Source organism: Perna viridis, chromosome 1 (assembly GCF_037379345.1).
Source record: "Perna viridis isolate PV_CMFRI_1.1 ecotype Kerala chromosome 1, ASM3737934v1, whole genome shotgun sequence".
Classification (NCBI taxonomy): Eukaryota; Metazoa; Mollusca; class Bivalvia; order Mytilida; family Mytilidae; genus Perna; species Perna viridis.
Genome location: NC_142445.1, coordinates 15769774 through 15789558, shown reverse-complemented (window position 1 = coordinate 15789558; position 19785 = coordinate 15769774). Strand labels below are relative to the sequence as shown.

Here is a 19785-nt window from a genome sequence, read left to right as displayed (position 1 = left end):
TTAAATATTCATTAATGTCATCTTCAAAGAAACTTTACATACATGTATAACTGATTCCATAATATTTATAGTGCTGAGTAATAGTGGCATACCTTTCCAGTCAATTGGAATCTTTAATCGCTCAATAAAAATTGCTTATTTCTGTATTTATCAAAGAACTAAAACATCTTAGTGGTTGAAAACTCAAATGTTCTTTTACATGTAGAATCTTTATCTTACTATTAGGAGATGGAATTTTTTGTTCAAGTCGGTTAAACATTTTGTCCGTGACACTTTGATGACTAAAATATAGGTCCACTGGGACAGGTGATGACTAAAATATAGGTCCACTGGGACAGGTAATGACTAAATTTGTAAGTATGTAATTCGTAAATTTATTATGTTAAAAGCATTTGTCACTATAATATATAATTAATTTATTTACTTATTGTACACTGGCCATCTATGGCCATCTATGATTGAACATTCACCAAGGAGAAGCTGTTTCGTAATTTCGGTATTGTTCGAAGATAAGTTAGCCCAACAAGTCTAATTTCGTTAAACAAGAATAAATGTTGATATCATGGCGACTTCCGATTGATCAGTTTAAGGACGGTTATTTTGCGGCAGTTTACACTTAATATAAAGTGGAAACTGGCCCTATCCAGATTATCGAGTATAACCTGTTCAAAAAAATTGAAACGGTCCTTATAATTTAATTTCCAATGAGCGATATTCCAAATACAGACAACTGATTTGGATTCAAAACGTTTTTTATTTGGGATTATTTGAATCGCAGAGTGCGGACCAATCGACGTTAATGACGTCGTAGTACCAAGCCGAGTTTCACAAATAAAACCTGGTTTGCTAAAACGGATCCAAATCAATCAAAAAGTTTGTTACAAATCAAATTGAATTATTCGTAAATAGTCACTATCTGACTAACTATTTTCGACCACAAAAGGTTTCATCAAGAAAGTTTTCAATACTCCAGCAATGCTAGAGGTTGTCTGGCAAGCTATTTTCTGACTTGGTGCCATCCTAATCTCTAGCATCTGACACCTTGCGAATTAGCTAAACGTGTTTTAAAATATTTAAAGTCTTTTATTTACATAAAAGAAGTCTAACCTACCGGAAATCGAGCGACAAAAATCCTAAATATTTGTTAAATACTTAGAAAACATTTGTAATGAAGACAGGTGTCAAAATGACCACCAATTTTGAATTAGGTCACTAATTTTTACGGACTACAATACATTTTTGACAAAACGAACTTTAAAGTTGGTGAAGGCAATTCGTTGGTTAATTTGAAATGTTCGTTTTGCAAATTTTAAAATTCTTAATTTTATCAACTGGAATTACACACTCAAAAAGCTAATAACCAAATATGAAGATCATTTTAACTGCATTTGCAAAGGATTTCCAGGATTGCTAGATTTTCTCATCAGGTAGGTCACTTGTTTTTCTTCAGTTTAGTCACAATCTACCGTGTTATGGTAAAGAAACTGTATAAAACGTTGTAAATGGTAAAGTTTACTATAATTCTGCCGATTTCAAAAAACGTCGGAACGAGCGTTATGCAAAATGGCGCTCGGAAGTAAAAGGTTCGGGTATGGAGAAACGGAATTCCAACTTCTTACGCTGTAGGAGTAAGTATTCAAGAAAAGAAAGCATGTCATATTTTGCCAGAGTTTCCATCAAGTTATATGTTAAGAGATGTTTCAGTATTTTACCAGGGCGTAAGTTGAAAGTTGCTTGTGTATTGTGTAATTAACCTTCCAAAAAGAGCAGTTTTAAGTTCATAATTAAGTCCACAGATACTACACCAAAGCTAAAGGTTTCTGATGCATGGTTCTTTTGGGGTTCGTTTATCAAAGCATATGTCAAATCGAGCGAAGTAACGTGTCTGTCCGAACACTTCATATTTAGTGTTTGTTAGTTTGTCCAAACTTTTACAGACATACATTGCAGTCGGTGGTATGACCCTTTTACCAGAAGGTTGTATTGGCTATCGGTGACATTTCACTCCGAATCAATGCTACGGTCCGCTTACGATTGTGAGTGTCTTTAGCTACCAATTATCCTGACCGCCTTGATACTGTTACAGTACTCAGTATTTGGTAATCCAACACTACACGGTATACTATAATCTTCCATGATAAAACATGATGCAGCAGTGTACTTCGTGTAAATCAATGCAGTCTCATAACATCAAACGGAAGTTTGTATAATAGACCCTCCATAATCTTTTGAAAGAGATTGATAGGGAGGAGGAAGGGATTCTCCATTTGGACTTGGATTGGTCCCTCTATCTTCTGACATAACATTGTCGTAGGAAGGTGGTGGGGTGTCTATAACTTCCCCATTTATAGTATAAGCAATTAGAGGAGGAGTTGGAGTTGCTCTGTTTATTTCACTTCCCTCTATTAGGTTTGAATTATTGGAATTGACATGCCTTCCAGTCGCTGTAAATAAAACAGATTGATGAAATAAATGTTTTGAAAGTAGTTAGGAACTATGTATTGAACCGAAGATACTAAAATTACTAGTCTACATACCCTATTCGGATACTTGAGCATGGGTAAGATGGCCTCTAGCATAAGTGGCAAAAGAGTTCAAGACATGCCACCAGACTATTAACGAAGTTAATTCACACCATTATAAGTATTTTAGCAACGCTGTTATTTCTTTCAAATGAGCTTATAAGGTCATTTATTCATTAGATTGTATCAGGTTGTTTTTGAAGAATTCTTTGTAGTATAAACAAGTTTCAGAGGCTGTCAGTAACATGTTGAAAAATGATAAAAACTAGTTCCTGTTAATAAGTAGTATGGATGAATAAGAAACTAGACACTGCCCCTAATAAATAACCCGAAGCCTGTTGAACCCTATACATTTGGGGACCAATGTGGACATACAATTAATATTGGACACAATTTCATGGTGGATAGACGGTTGAAATACAATTTGATGCCATTTCTAAAACACCGAACTCTAAGCAGCAATCATTAAGATTTTTTTGTTAACAACACAATAACATTTTAACTGAATATGACTAACTCCTGACAATATGCACATCTCCATATGGTAATCTAACACTCCAAAGAGTTAAATAACAATCCTGAAAATCTTTAAGGAGGAATTGTGGACAACGCATCAAACCAAGTTTTGCTGAAAAACCCATAAGTTCCGACAGTCATAATTTCTACAACTTATGTCAAAACATAAATTCCTGACAATATGCAAATCTCCATATGATAATCTAACACTCTGAACTATATTACAATCCTGTCAGTCATTAAGGATGGGTTGTGTACACGGCATCAACCAAGTTTTGCTGAAAAAATGCCCAAGTTCAAATTGTCACCATTTCTGCAATTTTTACCATTGTTCATATCTGAGTTGCTATCATGGCACACCATCAGACAAATTCATACTGGATTTATTCAGTTTCCTTTTAGGACGGGTAGTACATCAATATTTCTTACTATACAAATTAAAAACCTTCTTTGTGAATCTGTACTTTTGTCTGGAGAACTTAATTTGCAATCAACAAAACATCTATTTGTCTGTTATTGTCCTTTGACATAATATTGTCATAGTATATATTGTTTGATAGACACATTTTCAGATTGATATAGTTTATATTGTGAAATGTTAAAGAGAGCGGGATAAGGTACTACCACTTGATGTTTTGGACTAACAAATGTACAGATTTCAATAAAAGATAAATAAGAGACTATCAAGAGCCTGAATCGCTCATCTGGTTCCTTTTTTGCCCTTCAAGGGCAATAACTCTAACAAGGAGTCGTCCTTCAACTTTGATAACCCATTTGACTTTTGGAGGCCTTATCGTAAGAATCATCACATCAATTGAATTTTTTTTTCTATCTATTATACATGTAGTTTTCAAGATATTCGCCAAAAATTACAAAAAAAACCCATCATTTTCCATCTTTCAAGGGCCATAGTACTAACAAGGAGTCATCAAACAATTCTGTGTCAATGAAGACTTTTGTAGGCCTTCTTATAAAGATCATTTCATCAATTGAAAGTGTTTTCTATCTATTATAGTTTTAAAAATATTGGCCAAAAACTGCAAAAATGTCATTGTTCCCCATTTAAGGGTAATAACTCCAACAAGGAGTCATCCAACAACTTTTATCCAACAAGGCTTTTGTAGGCTTTATCAAAAAGATTATTTCACCTATTGAAAGTTTCTATTTTATTGTTCAAAATATTGGCGGAAAACTGAAAAAAAACATCATTTTCTTTTGCACTTCAAGGGCATTGACTCTAACAAGAAGTTGATGGACAACTTGAACTTAAAAAGACATTCGTATAGGCCTTATCATAAGGATCATTTCACCAATCAAAAGTTTATTTCTATCTATTATAGTTTTCAAGATATTGGCTGAAAACTGCAAAAAAAAAATCTGTTTCCACATTTCAAAGGCAATAACTCTAGCAAGAAGTTGTCAGACAACTTGGACCTAAAAAAGACATTTGTAGGCCTTATCATAAGGATCATTTCATCCATCAAAAGTTTATTTCTAGATATTGGCTGAAAACTGCAAAAAAATGTAATTTTTCATCTTTAAAAGGCAAAAACTCCAACATGAAGTCGTCTAACAACTTCCGTCCAAAATATTTTGTAGGCCTCATCATAAATATAATTTAATCTATTGACAGTTTCTTTCTATCTATCATAGTTTTCAAGATACTGCTTGAAAACTGCCAAAAATATTATTGTTCGCCTTTAAAGGGCAATAACTCCAACAAGGAGTCGTCCATCAACTTTGATATAAAGAGAATTTTTTAGGCTTTATCAAAAGGATTATTTAATCCAATGTAGGTTTTATTCTTCCTATTATAGTTTTGAAGATATTGGTTAAAACTGCAACTAGAGGCTCCAGACAGCCTGAATCACTCACCTAGTCAGCCTGAATCACTCACCTAGTCAAAAAGTTTCTGAAGTTTCGAAAGTTGGATTCTTGGCCTTACTGTACTGTTGTCACAGGAATCATTTAATAAAGAGAGCATCATTGTTATCTGCCTGGTTTCCATATTATAAAATAAATCTCTCCATCATTTTTTGACTCACTCCAACATCGATCTACAGATCATCATGAAAATTTCTGAATAGGTCCCTCTCGCCACGATGATTAATTTCACCACATGAAAATTTGGCTAAACCAATTGGTTTTCGAGTTATTCTAACAGCGACCGTTTTATGACAGACCAAAAATCTAGACATACAGATTGTTACAGATATTCTTACAAACATTCATGCCATGTTCAATTACAATCCACCCTATTAGTAGTCTCAGAGGAGAAGATTAAAAAGTCTAAAATTTGGGGAAATAATCCATTTCAGGACCCATAACTCATTCATCCGTCAACGAGTCTTTCTGAAAATTTCAGCACAGGTTCACCCCATCATGCTGAGCAATTAACCAAATGTTTCGTGTTATTTGCATAATTCTGCAATTTGCACATTATGGGCTATTCTTGGTATAAAAGTAAATCAGTCTAATCACCTACATCATTGTTTTAAAATCTTTATACAATTAAACATTTACCTCTGTCAGCTGTCATGCTACGAGATCGATATTCGTTCCTATAGATGTTTTCTCTTCTCCTTTCTTTCCTTACGAAACAATATATGACAACAACACAAATAATGGCAGTAACAACTGCAACTGCACCTATACTTAATCCTAAAATTAATGCAACTGAAATGAAAAAGAAAAAAAAATAATAGAAAACAAAAATAGAGATATATATTAAACAATGTATATTAAGAACCCTGTAGAATTTTAAGATGTGATAAGAAATGTCACATGCGGACAAAACGCAACTGAAAACAAGAGGCTCCCAGGAGCCTGAATCGCTCACTTGATTCAAGTTTTGCTCTCAAAGGGCAACAATTCTTACAGCTATTCGTCTTAAAATTCTGACGACCTATTTGCTGTATAATAAAAACCATTTCACCAATAATGTTAGTTTTTTTTTTAATATCTATCATAGTTATCAAGCTATCAGCCAAACATTGCAAAGAAAAAAACACGCATTTTTCGTCTTTCAAGGTCAATAACTCTAACAATGAGTCGTCTAACAACTTTGACCAAAACATACTATTATATGATCATTCAGATCATTTTACCAAATGATAGTTTTTTTTCTATCTATAATAGTTTTCAAGATAAAAGGCTGAATGCCCTCGGGAGTTGAATTACACACTCAAAAAGCTAAAAACCATGAAATATATATGAAGTTCCCTTTAACTGCTTTTACAAAGGATTTTCTCATCGGGTAGGTCATTTTGTTTTTGTTTTTGTGTCATAGTAAAGAAACTGTATAAAACGTTTTAAATGGAAATTAGTTTACTATAATTCTGCCAATTTCAAAGAACGTCGGAATGAGCGTTATGCAATATGGCGCTCGGAAGTAAGAGGTTGTGGTATGGAGGAACGGAATTCCAACCTCTTATGTTGTAGGAGTACTCGAGAGCCTGAAGCACTCACCTAGTCAGAAATAGTCTTTAACCTTCTAAACTGGACACTTGACCCCACAGTACTAATGTCACAAGAATCATTTATTCAATTAAGAGCATCTTACTTATCCCACTTGATTTCATATTACAATGGTTTTCGAGTTATTTCCACAAATCATCAAATTTTAGTAACGGCTGCCATGTTTTTCGACAGAATAAAAATCTCCCCGCAAAGAATGTTATACATATCCTTACAACCTTAATGCCATGATTGGTAACAATCCATCCAATTGTTTCAGAGTAGAAGATTTTCAAAGTTAGAAACGTAAAATTCAGGAAAAAAATCCGTTGCAGGACCCATAACTCAAACATCCGTCAACGGATCTTTTGAAAATTTCGGCATAGGTCCATCTAATCATGCTGAGCAATTTTACTCCTGTGGTCTATTTTTAGTAATGGCAGCCATGTTTTTCACCATATGAAAAATCCCCACAAAAGAATTGTAAAAAATACCATCAGGAACATTAAAGCAAAGTTGTGTTACAATCTTCCAATAGGTTCTGAGGAGATGATGTTTGAAAAAGTTTACGGATGACGACGGAGGCAAAGTGATGACAAAAGCTTACACGGCCTTCAGGCCTGGTGTCGAGCTAAAACTCGTCATATTTCGGTTTTAAAGTACAATAACTCTTAAAAGAAATCACCAGACAAATTTGACTAATGGAGACTTTTATAGGCCTAATAATTGAAAGTTTTTTCTATCTATTATAGTTTTCAAGATATAGGATGAAAACTAGAAAAAAACGTCATTTTTCGCTTTTCTATACAATAACTTTTACAAGGTGTTGTCTGACAATTTTGACGCAATAAAGACTTTTATATGACTTATCATAAAGATCATTTCATCAATAGATAGTTTTTTTCTGCCTATTATAGTTTTCAAGGTATGGGATGAAAATTGCCAAAAAAAACCAACATATTTTGTCTTTCAAAGACAGTAACTCTTACAAGGAAATGTCGGACAACTTTGACCCAATGGTGACTTTGGCAGAGCTCTTTAACATAAAGAAGGAAGGTCACATTTATTTTCAAATAAATTTTTGAAAAATTATATATATATAACAATATATGTTTTTTATATACATACATTGGCGACTTGACCCGTGTTCTAAAAATAGCAAAGGCGTCCATGTTTTTACCTTAGATCTATATAATCGACACAATTTTAAAAGCACATAAGGTTAAGGATGCTGATGACCAAGTTTGGTAATAATCCACTGAGGAGATTTTTTAAGAAAAGTTAAGGACTAATGACAACGGACGCCAAGTGATGACAAAAGCTGACATGGCATTTCAGGCCTGGTGAGCTAACTATAAAAAGCTGTTAGCAAAGCTCACTAAAAGATATATTCTGCTCCCCTCCCAAGACATCATTGTCAAAATAGGAACAGTCATCAAACAAGAAGTAACTAAGTTGCTCCACGGTATGACATGCCTTAAGCTTGTCAAAATATCAAGTGACTGATAATTTGATGCAGAGAAAAATGTCCCTTCCCTGGTTGACGAATGACGAAGTGCATTTTTATATCATGTAACCCTAAAATGTCGTTCACATGAAATTGCTAAATAGAAGGTGCACAATAGTATCATGAAAACATATCAACCTCATCAAGACAATTTGATTTCGTTTATTTATTATATGTTTCAATACTTTAAGAAGTAAAACGTTCAAATCAAAATTCCCCACTTTATTTTTCCGGTATTGTTCGGTACATATCATTTTCTATTCCCGTTTTTTTCTACTTTGTTTATCCTTTAATATTAAAATTGATTCGAACTTAGATCAAACTAGTAAAAATCTAATAATTACAGTTATCTGCTTTTCCAGTGACATTTAATACAACTCGTCTTTTTGATGAGCCAGGGCTCACAAGTAGTTTGACGCCAACAATCTCATCACTTTCATCCTTCGTTCCTTCGCACCATGTTTCTGTAGGGTCAGTAGACTGGTCATCTGACCAAGGACGTTGATAAAACGTCTACACAATAAAAAAAGGTATTACTTTAGCAAAACAGCAATCCACGAATGGAATAATATCATGAAATGATTAACTGTTTAAACCATATCCAGGGCAAATCACTACACTTTAATCACATAATACTTTGAAAAGACTTTGTATTCACAGAGCATGCGAGGATCTGTCAAGCAATTTCATCTATAGTAATACCAAGTTAATACTGAAGGTTTTTTCCCAGTTTTCCCGTTTTTAAAAGAGTCCCACTTTACTTCTGATTATGTTTGATAGTACATGTTTCCAAGCCAAAATCAGATGACTATCATATGTAAATTACCATATGATTATCATATGAATACCATAATTATGATTTTCAATATGATAATCATATGAATCGAGCACCATAAGATTATCATGCATGGCACATTTGACTGTGTATAGACACCCTAATAATGCAGATTACCAAATTTGGTTTCAATGCATGCAGTGGTTTCAGATTCGATTTTTTTTCAGAAATGTTAACCTTTGGTTCAGGTAAAAATATTTATATATATATAAAAGATATGGTTACTTTTCTGTAAATTAAACGTTATCATTTGTACATAATAATAATATTCCTGTACTAGTAGAAAAATCGATCCCCAAACCCTGTAATTTGAAAGGTATAGTGGTCGATTTTTTTCTAAGACAAGTGCCTGTGACCTGTAGCCAGTTTTAATGATGTACTCATAACAATTTTGGATTTTTTGTATGGTAACAACATCAAAATTATGCATTTCATAGCAAATAAAGGCTTTTACCTTCTTTGTTGACGAAATATGCCATCCATCACCAAATCTTTTATTCTTGATGGGGCTGTACGTGAAATACTCCAATGTAATATCATTTTCTTCCATCTGACTTCCATGGTAACCTGAATATGTGTTCTTATACTTGACATCCCATTTGGTCGCTTTTATACAAACTTCACTTTTGTAGCCACGGAATTTGCAGGTAAATGTCTTAAAATTTTCGACACCATCCGACCACTTTAATGTATAACTAGTCTGATCATCAACGTTGTAGACATTGTCACTACTACAATCCCTGAAATTCACTATATTAAACAAAAAATATGGTTAGGACACTATACTACACAAAAATTTAAATTTGATAAAAAAAAAAAAAAAACAGACAAATAATAAAAATCTCCTTTTTTATTGCAAAATGCAGGTTTTTATGAGGAATCCAATGAAAAAAATCTGAAATCGGACCAAAAATAAAAAAAAAAATTTCAGGTGTGGTGACTTTGACCCAAGTTCTATGTGGGATACCCCAAGGAACATTCATATAAGTTTGGTTTCAATTGGACAAGTAGTGTCAGAGGAGAAGACTTTTGAAAGAAAAAAACATTAAAAACAGCAAAAAAAAAACGTCAAAAAGGGCAACAACTCTACCATGGCTTAACATATTAAAATCAAAATTTGACCACAGATAGACCTCATATTGCTAAACACTTTAACCTGGGTCAGAATTTGGCTAATCCTAGAAGTTTTGGGGATATATTAAAAGAAAGTACTGTCTGACCCTTATGTTCTATTTTTAGTAACGGTAGCGATATTTTCCGACGGATCTATCAACAATTAGCAAAACGAAAAAACAAAAAAAAACAAAAAAAAAGCCAATAACTCCAACATGGCTCGACAGATTTAAATTAAAATTTGCCTACATATAGATCTCATTATGCTGAACATTTTAACTAGTCAAAATTTGGCAAATAGTAACGGTTTTGGAGATATATGCGAAAATCTACTGTCTGACCCTTTGTTCTATTTTTAATAATGACGGTCATGTATTTCAACGAATCAAAAATCCTCACATCAGTTCTATGCAGGATACCACAAGGAACATTCATACCAAGTTACGTTCCAATTGGTCAAGTAGTGTCAGTGGAGAAGAATGTTGAGAAATCGTTAATGACGACGACGGTCGCCAAGTGATGGCAATAGCTCACCTAGCCGAAGGCCAGGTGAGCTAAAAATTCATTCTTCATTTTTCGAGGGCAATAACTCTACAAGGAATCCCCTGACAACTTTGATCCCTGAAGACTTTTGAAGGCCGTATAATAAGGACATTTAAGCAATCGAAAGAGTTTGGCTAAACCTAACGGTTTTGTAGATATGTGCGAAAAACTGCTGTCTGACCGTTATGTTCTATTTTTGTCAATGAAGCCACGACAGTGGCTGAAATTGACGAAGGCACCACGCAAAATCTTGCTTCGTTCGTTGCTTCATATTTTACAGTAGCACTCACAAGCATCCGCGATCAAGTTTCTAGGCACAGACCATAGTCAATGGAATGGTGTGAAACGTGAAATGGAAAGGATTAAAAATAATCATAAAATACAATGTTTATCAAAACCAGCATGCATGAAAAATTTCGCATCTTTCATTTCATTTAGAAGTCCGTATAATAAGTTCGCACTATTTTACGACTTGTTTCATTGGACTGTTTGATCAGTGGTGGCAGTCGAAAACTATCCCATGGGTATTAATTTCTTACGCGACCTTAGGAGAAAAGTAATCTCACTGGTTCCCTGCTGGTCAATATCATAAGTGACCATAGGATCGCTAAATATATGTTTGTGAGAAATTTGTAGAACAAAAATATTACCGGGTTGCCAGGTTAAGGAGAAAAGTTGCTGAAGCTGAAGGGCACGCCATTGGGGAAAGTTTTACTATTTGTACTATTAGTACCATCGCGTCACCCATCACCAGATGAGCATCATGTCAAGTTCGGATTTTTTTTTAATTTGCCGGATTATTCCAAGATGTAGATGTTAAACAGCCCTAAACAAAGGTTCTCATGCAGAAACGTAACATCATTTCTGCGAAAATGTAATGCTAAATTATGGAAATAGGATGCAGCAAATACCTTGAAAGAGAACATCAACTTAAAATCATATGCAATACTATGGAGTACATGTTTTATTTCTATATTTGAAATCAGATTTAAATTATTAAAATATTGTAATCATAGGAACTTTTTAAATCATCACTGTACAAAAATTGTCTTCTTTGCACTAAGTTACTTTATGATAAATATATAAGAAACTATAATTAGCTCTGTTCTGATACTTTGTCCTATTTTGCTATATAAAACATGATTATAGTCATGTTACTAACTGAAGAAGGTGTGAACAACATCAAAAGTATAGATATTGTTTATCGTACATATATACCAACCAACTCTTTTTTTACATATTGTTACTTAAACAGTTTCAAAATCATTGTACATGTAATAAGTTCAGTTTCCATAATTATATTGCTATTATTATTTGTTATCTTAACACATAAATACATAACAATTAACAATACCCATTGAAAAATGTGTAACATAGTTCTTGTCTTAGTTGGTAAAGATTTCATTCACCAAAAGTCTTCAGTTTATGTTCATTTGGAATATTTCACACCAATGCAGTTAATTAGAATGGGACTTGCTTGCTAATTCTCTGATTTAGCCATCGAGTATATGAAATCCAAAAGTACTGAAAGATACAAGCTGTTTGAATACCCTTTTGAGTCTCTCAGGACTGTTCCTTAATGGGATTCTGTTAGTGACTGTATTTAGTACTGAAAAGGTGACAGAATCCAGCCTTTGGGTAATCAGATAGAACTCAGAATATGTCTATACTACTGGTTGGGCTGCTGTGTTGATGCTCTTGCCTGATTATATGGTCATTTCATTCATATTGATGGTAATTAGACAGCAAAAAGGCAAATTGACATGCTTTGACTGGATTCAATAGTTAAGCCACAAAAGCCTACAATACACTTATATGACTTTGGGATAACCCTAATTTTAAAGCCTCTAAGACATACATGTAATAAAATTTGGTTCAAGCCTATGATAAGCAGAAGCAAATGCTTTGTAGTGAAATTGGTGAAACAAATAAACAAACGAGATTGATTCAACATGCATATTTTTAAATGAGTATCATCAAATCTATGTGTCTGAAAAGTTGAAAAAGTTGTGAGTAATTTTTCTCCCATTCGTTTTGTCTAGGTGTCATGACTGCTCGGTTTATAACCTTCTTTTGAAAAAAGCTTTGTGTCTAACAGAGTAAATTAAACTTCAACAAGAAATCTGTGAGCAATGGATCACTAGTGATACCCCTGCTTTAAACCACGTTATAAGGAAAATAAACAAAGTCTTCGGTAAACAGGAAGTTGTTGTCGATTTATTTGTTCAAAATGGATCCTACCATATAGTCAAAAGAGGGGAAAACAAATTACTGGGTGAACAGGAAGTTGTTGTCGAATTTTCAAAATATTAAGTCAAAAATAAAGTCCTCGATTAACAGGAAGTTGTTGTCGATTTTTCTGATAATGTATCGTACCATATGGCATATCTAAGTACGAATACAATGTGCTTAAACCTCAAGCTACTGTGATGAGTAGTTGCTGAGAAACTTCGACGAAAAAATTTCAACTTGCAAAATATAATTTTAAAATAAGCTAAGTCCTCGGTAGACAGGAATTTCTGATTTTTTTTTATATTTGAATTGCGAACAGAGCAAACTTTGAAGGCCTTCATTGACTCGGTACATCAGTACTTTGAATATTAACGGCAGCCACGTATTTACGACGGATCAAAAATTCCCATACCACTTCTAAGCAGGATACCCCAAGGAACATTCATACTAAGTTTGATTCCAATTGGTCAAGTAGTGCCATAGGAGAAGATTTTTGAAAGATAGCAAAAAAATGTCGAAAGAGGGTATTAATTCCGACAAGGCTTAACAAATTAAAATAAAAATTTGACCACAGATAGATATTATCATGCTGAACACTTCAAGTCAGATTTTGACTTAACCCAAAGGTTTTGAAGATACATGCGAAAAACTACTGTATGACCCTATGTTCTATTTTTAGTAACGGCGGCCATGTTTTTCGACGGATCAAAAATCCCCACATCAGTCCTATGTAGGATAACCCAGGAACGTCCATACCAAGATTGATTTTTATAAGCCTTTCGACCAGTAAAACTAAAATTTTGGACTCGGATCGGCCAAATTCCGGATAGATTCTTTCGCCTAGTGCCTCCGAGGTTCTTCTGTGTAACTAGGAATTTGGCCGATCCAAGTCTAAAATTTTAGTTTTATTGGTTGAAATTTTAAGCATTACTTTTTTTCTTAGTTCCTCGCTTCGCGCCAAAATTCCAATCGGAACTACTGGGCCATTTCCGCTACACTAAAAAATAACCTGGGATGCAGAAAGGAGAATTTCTTCTTGAAAAAATTGTCGGAATCGCAGAAAAGTAGGGGGTCTAGACTGAAGTACACATTTCACGTATAGCCCTACAAAATCATTGTAACACTCACCTATTTCTTCAACTGCAACTTGTGAAGTAAAGATGACCAGAACTGTATACCATATCCATACGGTATTTCTCATTCCTGTAAAACCATAACATACTAACTACTTATATGGAACACAAACACCATACAAACTCAAATAATTTTTAATCACACCGCTCGTTTACTGTACAATATAGTTTGTTAGCAGGTTCAATCCATTTTCATCACAGCGTCACATCTCATACTTTAATTTTCACTTTTCTTTTTTTTTTAATATAAACATTGGAGTTTTCACAAGTTTACTGTTCATAGATAATACTAACCTCCATTTCCATTCACAATTTTACATACATATGTATTTTTATACATGTTTAAATATACCTGGGTATGCAAATACTGCATATAAATGCAAATACATACATACATGTGTGTAAAACACATGTGAGGGGAATTTAACAGGTAAAAGGGTACAGGTGTGTGGCCCAGAAATTTTTTACCCACCCCATTCATATATATGTAATGCATTTTTGCAACCCATTCATATATATGTATGGCATTTATCAGTATCTACATATCACAGCAGGGTGCTGTTCAGAATATTACTCCTATAACTTAAAAGGTTGGAATTCCATTCCTCCATACCCCAACGTCAGGATGGCACCAAGTCAGAGAATAGCTGCCCAGACAACCGCTAGCACTGCTTGAGTAATCAGAACATAAGACATTCTAAAAACTTCATTATCATATCAGAGCTAATTGGTGCCCTTCCTGCTTATCAGTCAAGTGTTGAACTTTATTTACTTGGATAATTTTAAGGATGATTTAATTGATGTTGAATCAGTAACCATGTATAAGTATAAAGTATTTTTAAATAACTTATACTGCAACTAAAATGCCCACCCTTTCCATGTATCACTAATCGTAAAAAGTAGATCGATATTGGCCACACATCTGTCCCCCCAGTGACATAAAGTATTTTGATAAATATGTATAAGCTGTGGAATTAAAGTGCTTTGATTCCTATTTTGCTCCTGTTGAACCCCACGTGTAGCAAAAAATGGCCAGAAATAAACAAAAATGACCATTTTCAAGTGACACCCATTTTACCACATTGGCCCTCCCACTCTCCCTGATCATGCTCAACACTTCCCACCCATGTCAGAATTTGGCTAAATCTAAAGGTTTTTTGAGATATATACAAAAACTTCCAACTGACCCCCTATGTTCTATTTTCAGTAATGAGGGCATGTTTTTAAATGGACCAAAAATCCCAACAACAGCTCTATGCATAATACCCTAAGGAACATTCATCTTAGTGGAGTCTGAGTTGCACATTTGCTTTTATTACTTTGTATGAATGATTTTAGTTACTTAATGTTCTTTGCTGTGTATGTCTGTTTTCCATGTCTGGTCTTTCTCCCTGGATTATATTTTTTTTATCACCGATATAACCTGGTTTCCCTTAATTATTCTTTCATACTAAGTTTGGTTCAAATTGACCCAAAAGTTTCAGAAAAGAAGTTTTTTGGAAAATTGTTAACAAAGGACAACAATGATGGCAATATCTCAAATGGCTTAACAGATTAACACAAAATAGCAAAACAAAAACAAAAAAAAGTCCCAAAAGGGCAATAACTCCAACATGATTAACAGCAGATTAACACATAAATTTGACCACATATAGAAATCAGAATTGGGCTAAACCTAATGATTTTAGAGATACATGTGTATGTGAAAAACTTCTCTCTGACCCTTATGTTCTAGTTCTATTTTTAGTAACAATGGCAGTATTTTTCATTTATCAACAATCCCAACATCAGTTCTATGCAGAATACCCAAAGGAACATTCATACAAAGTTAGGTTCTTATTGATCTTATAGTTTCAGAGAAGAGTTTGAAAATATTGTTTACCATGATGACAATGGATGATGACTGATGCCAAGTGATGACAATAGACAAGTGTGGTAAAAACAACAAACACTAGACTACAGGTTCCTTGATTGGGACAGGCACATGAAGTATGTATTGGGGTTAAAAATGTGTTTGAGCACTTAACTCTCCCCTAAACATGGGACAATGGTAGAAAAAGAACTAGAAAAATCTATTAAATTAGAGATTTATACAGAATACAAACACTCAACAAATAGGACAAAAGACAAGCTGTTTTTATCTTGAAAGAAAGCAAGTTCACAATCCAAAAGTAACTAATAAGCACACCTTGTTTACTCAAAGAAAAGAATCAATAAAAATGCATCAAACAGGGTTTAGTGAAAAAGACACTGGAAGCATTTTTGTTAAGTTTCAATGCATTAAACAAAGAAATGTCTATTTCACTGTCAAAATTATACTTAAGTTTCAGTATTCATAGTTCATGCATGTATAATTTCAATGGTATGACATATAAAATTTAATGTCAAAATTTTGTTTTTAGTTAAATGTGTTTAATTTTTTAGAAAATCTAGCAATTGTTGTGTGCTTACAATATGTAAAACTGTTTTCCTTCATAAGGTAGAGGTTGAAAAGGTATTTCACAACAACAACTGAAAAATGTCATAAAAATCCTAAATTGCATAAATTAATTTTATCACTTGCCTGCCTGAAGTGTTGTTGATTTTGAACTGTCTATCTGACATGTTTGATAATTTGGAAGCATTTCAAAGCCTTATTCAAAGAAATGTCAATTTTTACTGTCAAAACCAAACTTGTGTGTCTGAAATAGCATTGTATAATTTCAACGGTATGTCATTAATTTTATGTCAAATTTTTATTTTTTGGTCAAATGTGTCCAAATTTGGTGAAAATCTAGCCAATATTATTAGCTTAAAACTTTAATAATTAATTTCATTTACAGGACAAAAAAGGGTTGATTAGTCTTTCACAGAAGCTGATAAAAAAGTCAAAAAATTAAAAATTGCATACATTCACAAATTGTTATACCACCTAATGATTTGACTGACTGTACATCTTAACTGCATAACATCAGAAGCATTTCTGCCAAATTTTATGAGAATAGATTGAGAAATGTCAATTTCACTGTCAATGTTATACTTAAGTGTCAGTAATAATTTTTTAAGGCATGTATATTTTTGATGACATGATGTATGTTGTCTGCAGTAAAAATAGCACATACAAAATCATGAAAATGTAGGCTACACAGGAAGTGGTTTAATATGCAGGCAGAGGCTGGAATTGCATAGATAATACACAGGGAGTGTTTAAATATGCAAACTGAAGTATAAAAATCCATCTACATTGATAGGGCATTCATTTCATATCCAGACTGAGGCAAATGAGGCATACAGAATACACAGTAAGTTATTTTGTAAGCAAAGAGGAGTAGAGAAGTGCATCTTACATACACCTAGAGAGGAATTTTATATGCATACTGGAGTAAACAAGAGACTCACAGGAACCTAAATCGCTCACCAGGTTAATTTTTTGTCTTGCAAGGGCAATTACTCTTAAAAGGAGCTGTCCAACAATTTTGACTCAATGAAGACTTGTAGGACTTATCATAAGGATCATTTCATCCATTATGATAAGTTTCATTGTATCTATTATAGTTTTCAAAATTTGGCTGAAACTACTAAAAAGTTAATGTTTTTAAAACATAATTTTGTGCCTTTCAAGGGCAATAACTCTAACAAGGAGTCATCCAACAAATTTGATTCCCACAAACTTTCGTAAGATGTATCATAAGGATAATTTCAGCATTTGAAAGTTTTATTTTATCTATCATAGTTTTCAAGATTTTGGCTGAATACTGCCCCTTTCAAGGGCAATAACTCTTAAAAAGGAGCCATCTGACAACTTCTATCCCTGAAGACTTTTGTAGGCCTTATAATAAGGATCATTTCAGCTATTGAAAGAATTTGGCTGAACCTAAGTTTTGGAGATATATGTGAAAAACTACTGTCTGACCCGTATGTTTATAATAAGCCAGCCATGTTTTTGGATGAATAAAAAATCCACACATTTCTATGCAGGATACGCCAAGGAGCATTCAAATTAAGTTTGATTCCAATTGATCAAGTAGTGTCAGAAGAAAAGAGTTTCGAAAATTGTTAACGATGGACAATGACAACAGACGCCAAGTGATGGAAATAGCTCATGTGGACTTAGGCAAGGTGAGCTTAAACTGTATATAACATTCTCTTGCTGTGACTTTAAATGGGATCATGCAAGTGATTTCATGTGCAGACATGGATAAAAAGTGCACTAAACACAGGGAGTAATTTTCTATGCATATAACTTACAGATTGTGTGATTTCATATCAAGACTGGGGTATAAAACTGTATGTTACATACACAGGGAGTGATTTTATATGCAGTATGGGGTTTTAAAAACACACATACCATACACAGGGAGTGATTTAACAAACAGTGTTGTAAAATTTCATCTAGTATAAAAGGTATAAAACTGCATATAGGAGAGTTCTTCGTAATGTCATCACTTACCTGTGATTTGGTTTTGGTTGGCAAAAAATCTATTGAGTGGCATAGAGTATCAATTTTAAATCATCATAAATTTTTCATTTTTTAAAGATAATTGAAAAATTCTTTTAGTTTCCAACATTGCAAATAAAATTCTTTTTATCCATGGAATTTTTAAATAAATATTCAGGAATTAGACAATATGTACATAAGATTTTAATTATAATTTTATACAAAAATATAGGTTTACATATAAATATCACTACAAATTTATTTTTTCAAGTAAAAGTTATAAATTTACATACATAATATGAATTATTTTATCTAAATGAAACATTTTACAGAACCAAATATGGATATTAAATAACACAGTTATAAAGTTTTGAAAATTGGGATTCTAATCATGAAATTGTCAATTGTTTATTTAGTTGTTAATTTGCCAACCAATTTGACACTTAATAATATGCAAATTCGTGAATATGACATCACTAATGAGATTGGTAAACTCTCCTATAACATTTTCTGGAATTATGTAATCATGAATGAATTATTATGATCACCCCCCCCCTTTTCAATAAATCCGACAAAACAATAATCTCCCCCCTTTTCAATTTCCTATTTTTTTCTGTCTTGACACCCAATACTTTTTCAGCAGGGGATAAATGAAGACCAGCCCCTAAAACTAAAACAACTATTTAGCTCATTTGCCAAAGGAACTCATAACGAAAACAATCGTTTCTTAGTTAACATACACTTGAGTAAAATATTAAAGATCTATACTTAAATAAAATCATATTCCTTATAAGTAAGCATCCGACAAATAAAAACGTTCCAATTATTAGCAAGAGTTATTACCATAGGTCTACCCCTTAACTAGCCTTGACCCGGGTCGCTGTTCCAGAGACTGTTAAAATAGGAGCACTAACGACGTGTACATGTATGTAAAAATGGACATGGATACAATGGGTTTTCTCATAAATTGCTCATTGAAATGATAAATATTTTCCTCTTATACTAATAAAGTAAAGGAGCATTTATCACATTAATGACGGTACGCAATTTGTAACTTAATTTTTATTATACAGTTTGTGTATGTTTAATTTAGAATTTTAACTCGTATTCAGTGTAAACGTCAGAATTTCTAAATAAAATTATTTGGATATATTAATTATACATCATTATCTTCTTATTGACTTTGAAACATATGCATATGGAGTAAATCGATTGGTTGGACGTACCCTCCTGTTTCAGAAAAGGCTTTGTTTTGTTTACGTTTGATTCACAATCGGAACTCCTCAGACTTTCTAGTCAATCGGAACTCCTCGGCCTTTCTAGTCAAACCGAGAACTATTTTTTAAAAAAACAAAATTATTTTGAATCAACACCGAACTGTGTGGTATACGGCGAGCTAGGGATATTTCCTATTTCATTATCGGTAAAGATTAGAATAATAAAATTTTGGTCTCGTTTAGTAAATGGAGATGAGAATAAATTTTCTTCTATTCTTTATAAATTATTGCATG

General features: G+C 33.2%; 1 protein-coding gene across 1 annotated transcript; it reads right to left on the bottom strand.

Moving 5' to 3' along the window:
* Positions 1 to 350: 350 nt before the first annotated feature.
* On the bottom strand, positions 351 to 19563 carry LOC148627435 (uncharacterized). Its single transcript, XM_088573217.1, has 6 exons — positions 19501 to 19563; positions 13853 to 13927; positions 9291 to 9586; positions 8346 to 8514; positions 5562 to 5714; positions 351 to 2444 (listed from the first exon to the last, which is right to left on the bottom strand). The coding sequence occupies exons 2-6, from the start codon at positions 13923 to 13925 to the stop codon at positions 2191 to 2193; spliced, it is 945 nt and encodes a 314-aa protein (XP_088429343.1). The 5' UTR covers positions 13926 to 13927; positions 19501 to 19563; the 3' UTR covers positions 351 to 2190.
* Between the last annotated feature and the right edge of the window lie 222 nt (positions 19564 to 19785).

Coding starts and splice junctions, on each gene's coding strand:
- LOC148627435 (XM_088573217.1), bottom strand. CDS start 13,925: ATGAGAAATACCGTATGGATATGGTATACAGTTCTGGTCATCTTTACT. Junction 9,587..13,852: donor AGTTGCAGTTGAAGAAATAG/GTGAGTGTTACA, acceptor TGTTTAATATAG/TGAATTTCAGGGATTGTAGT. Junction 5,715..8,345: donor CACTGGAAAAGCAGATAACT/GTAATTATTAGA, acceptor TTTTCATTTCAG/TTGCATTAATTTTAGGATTA.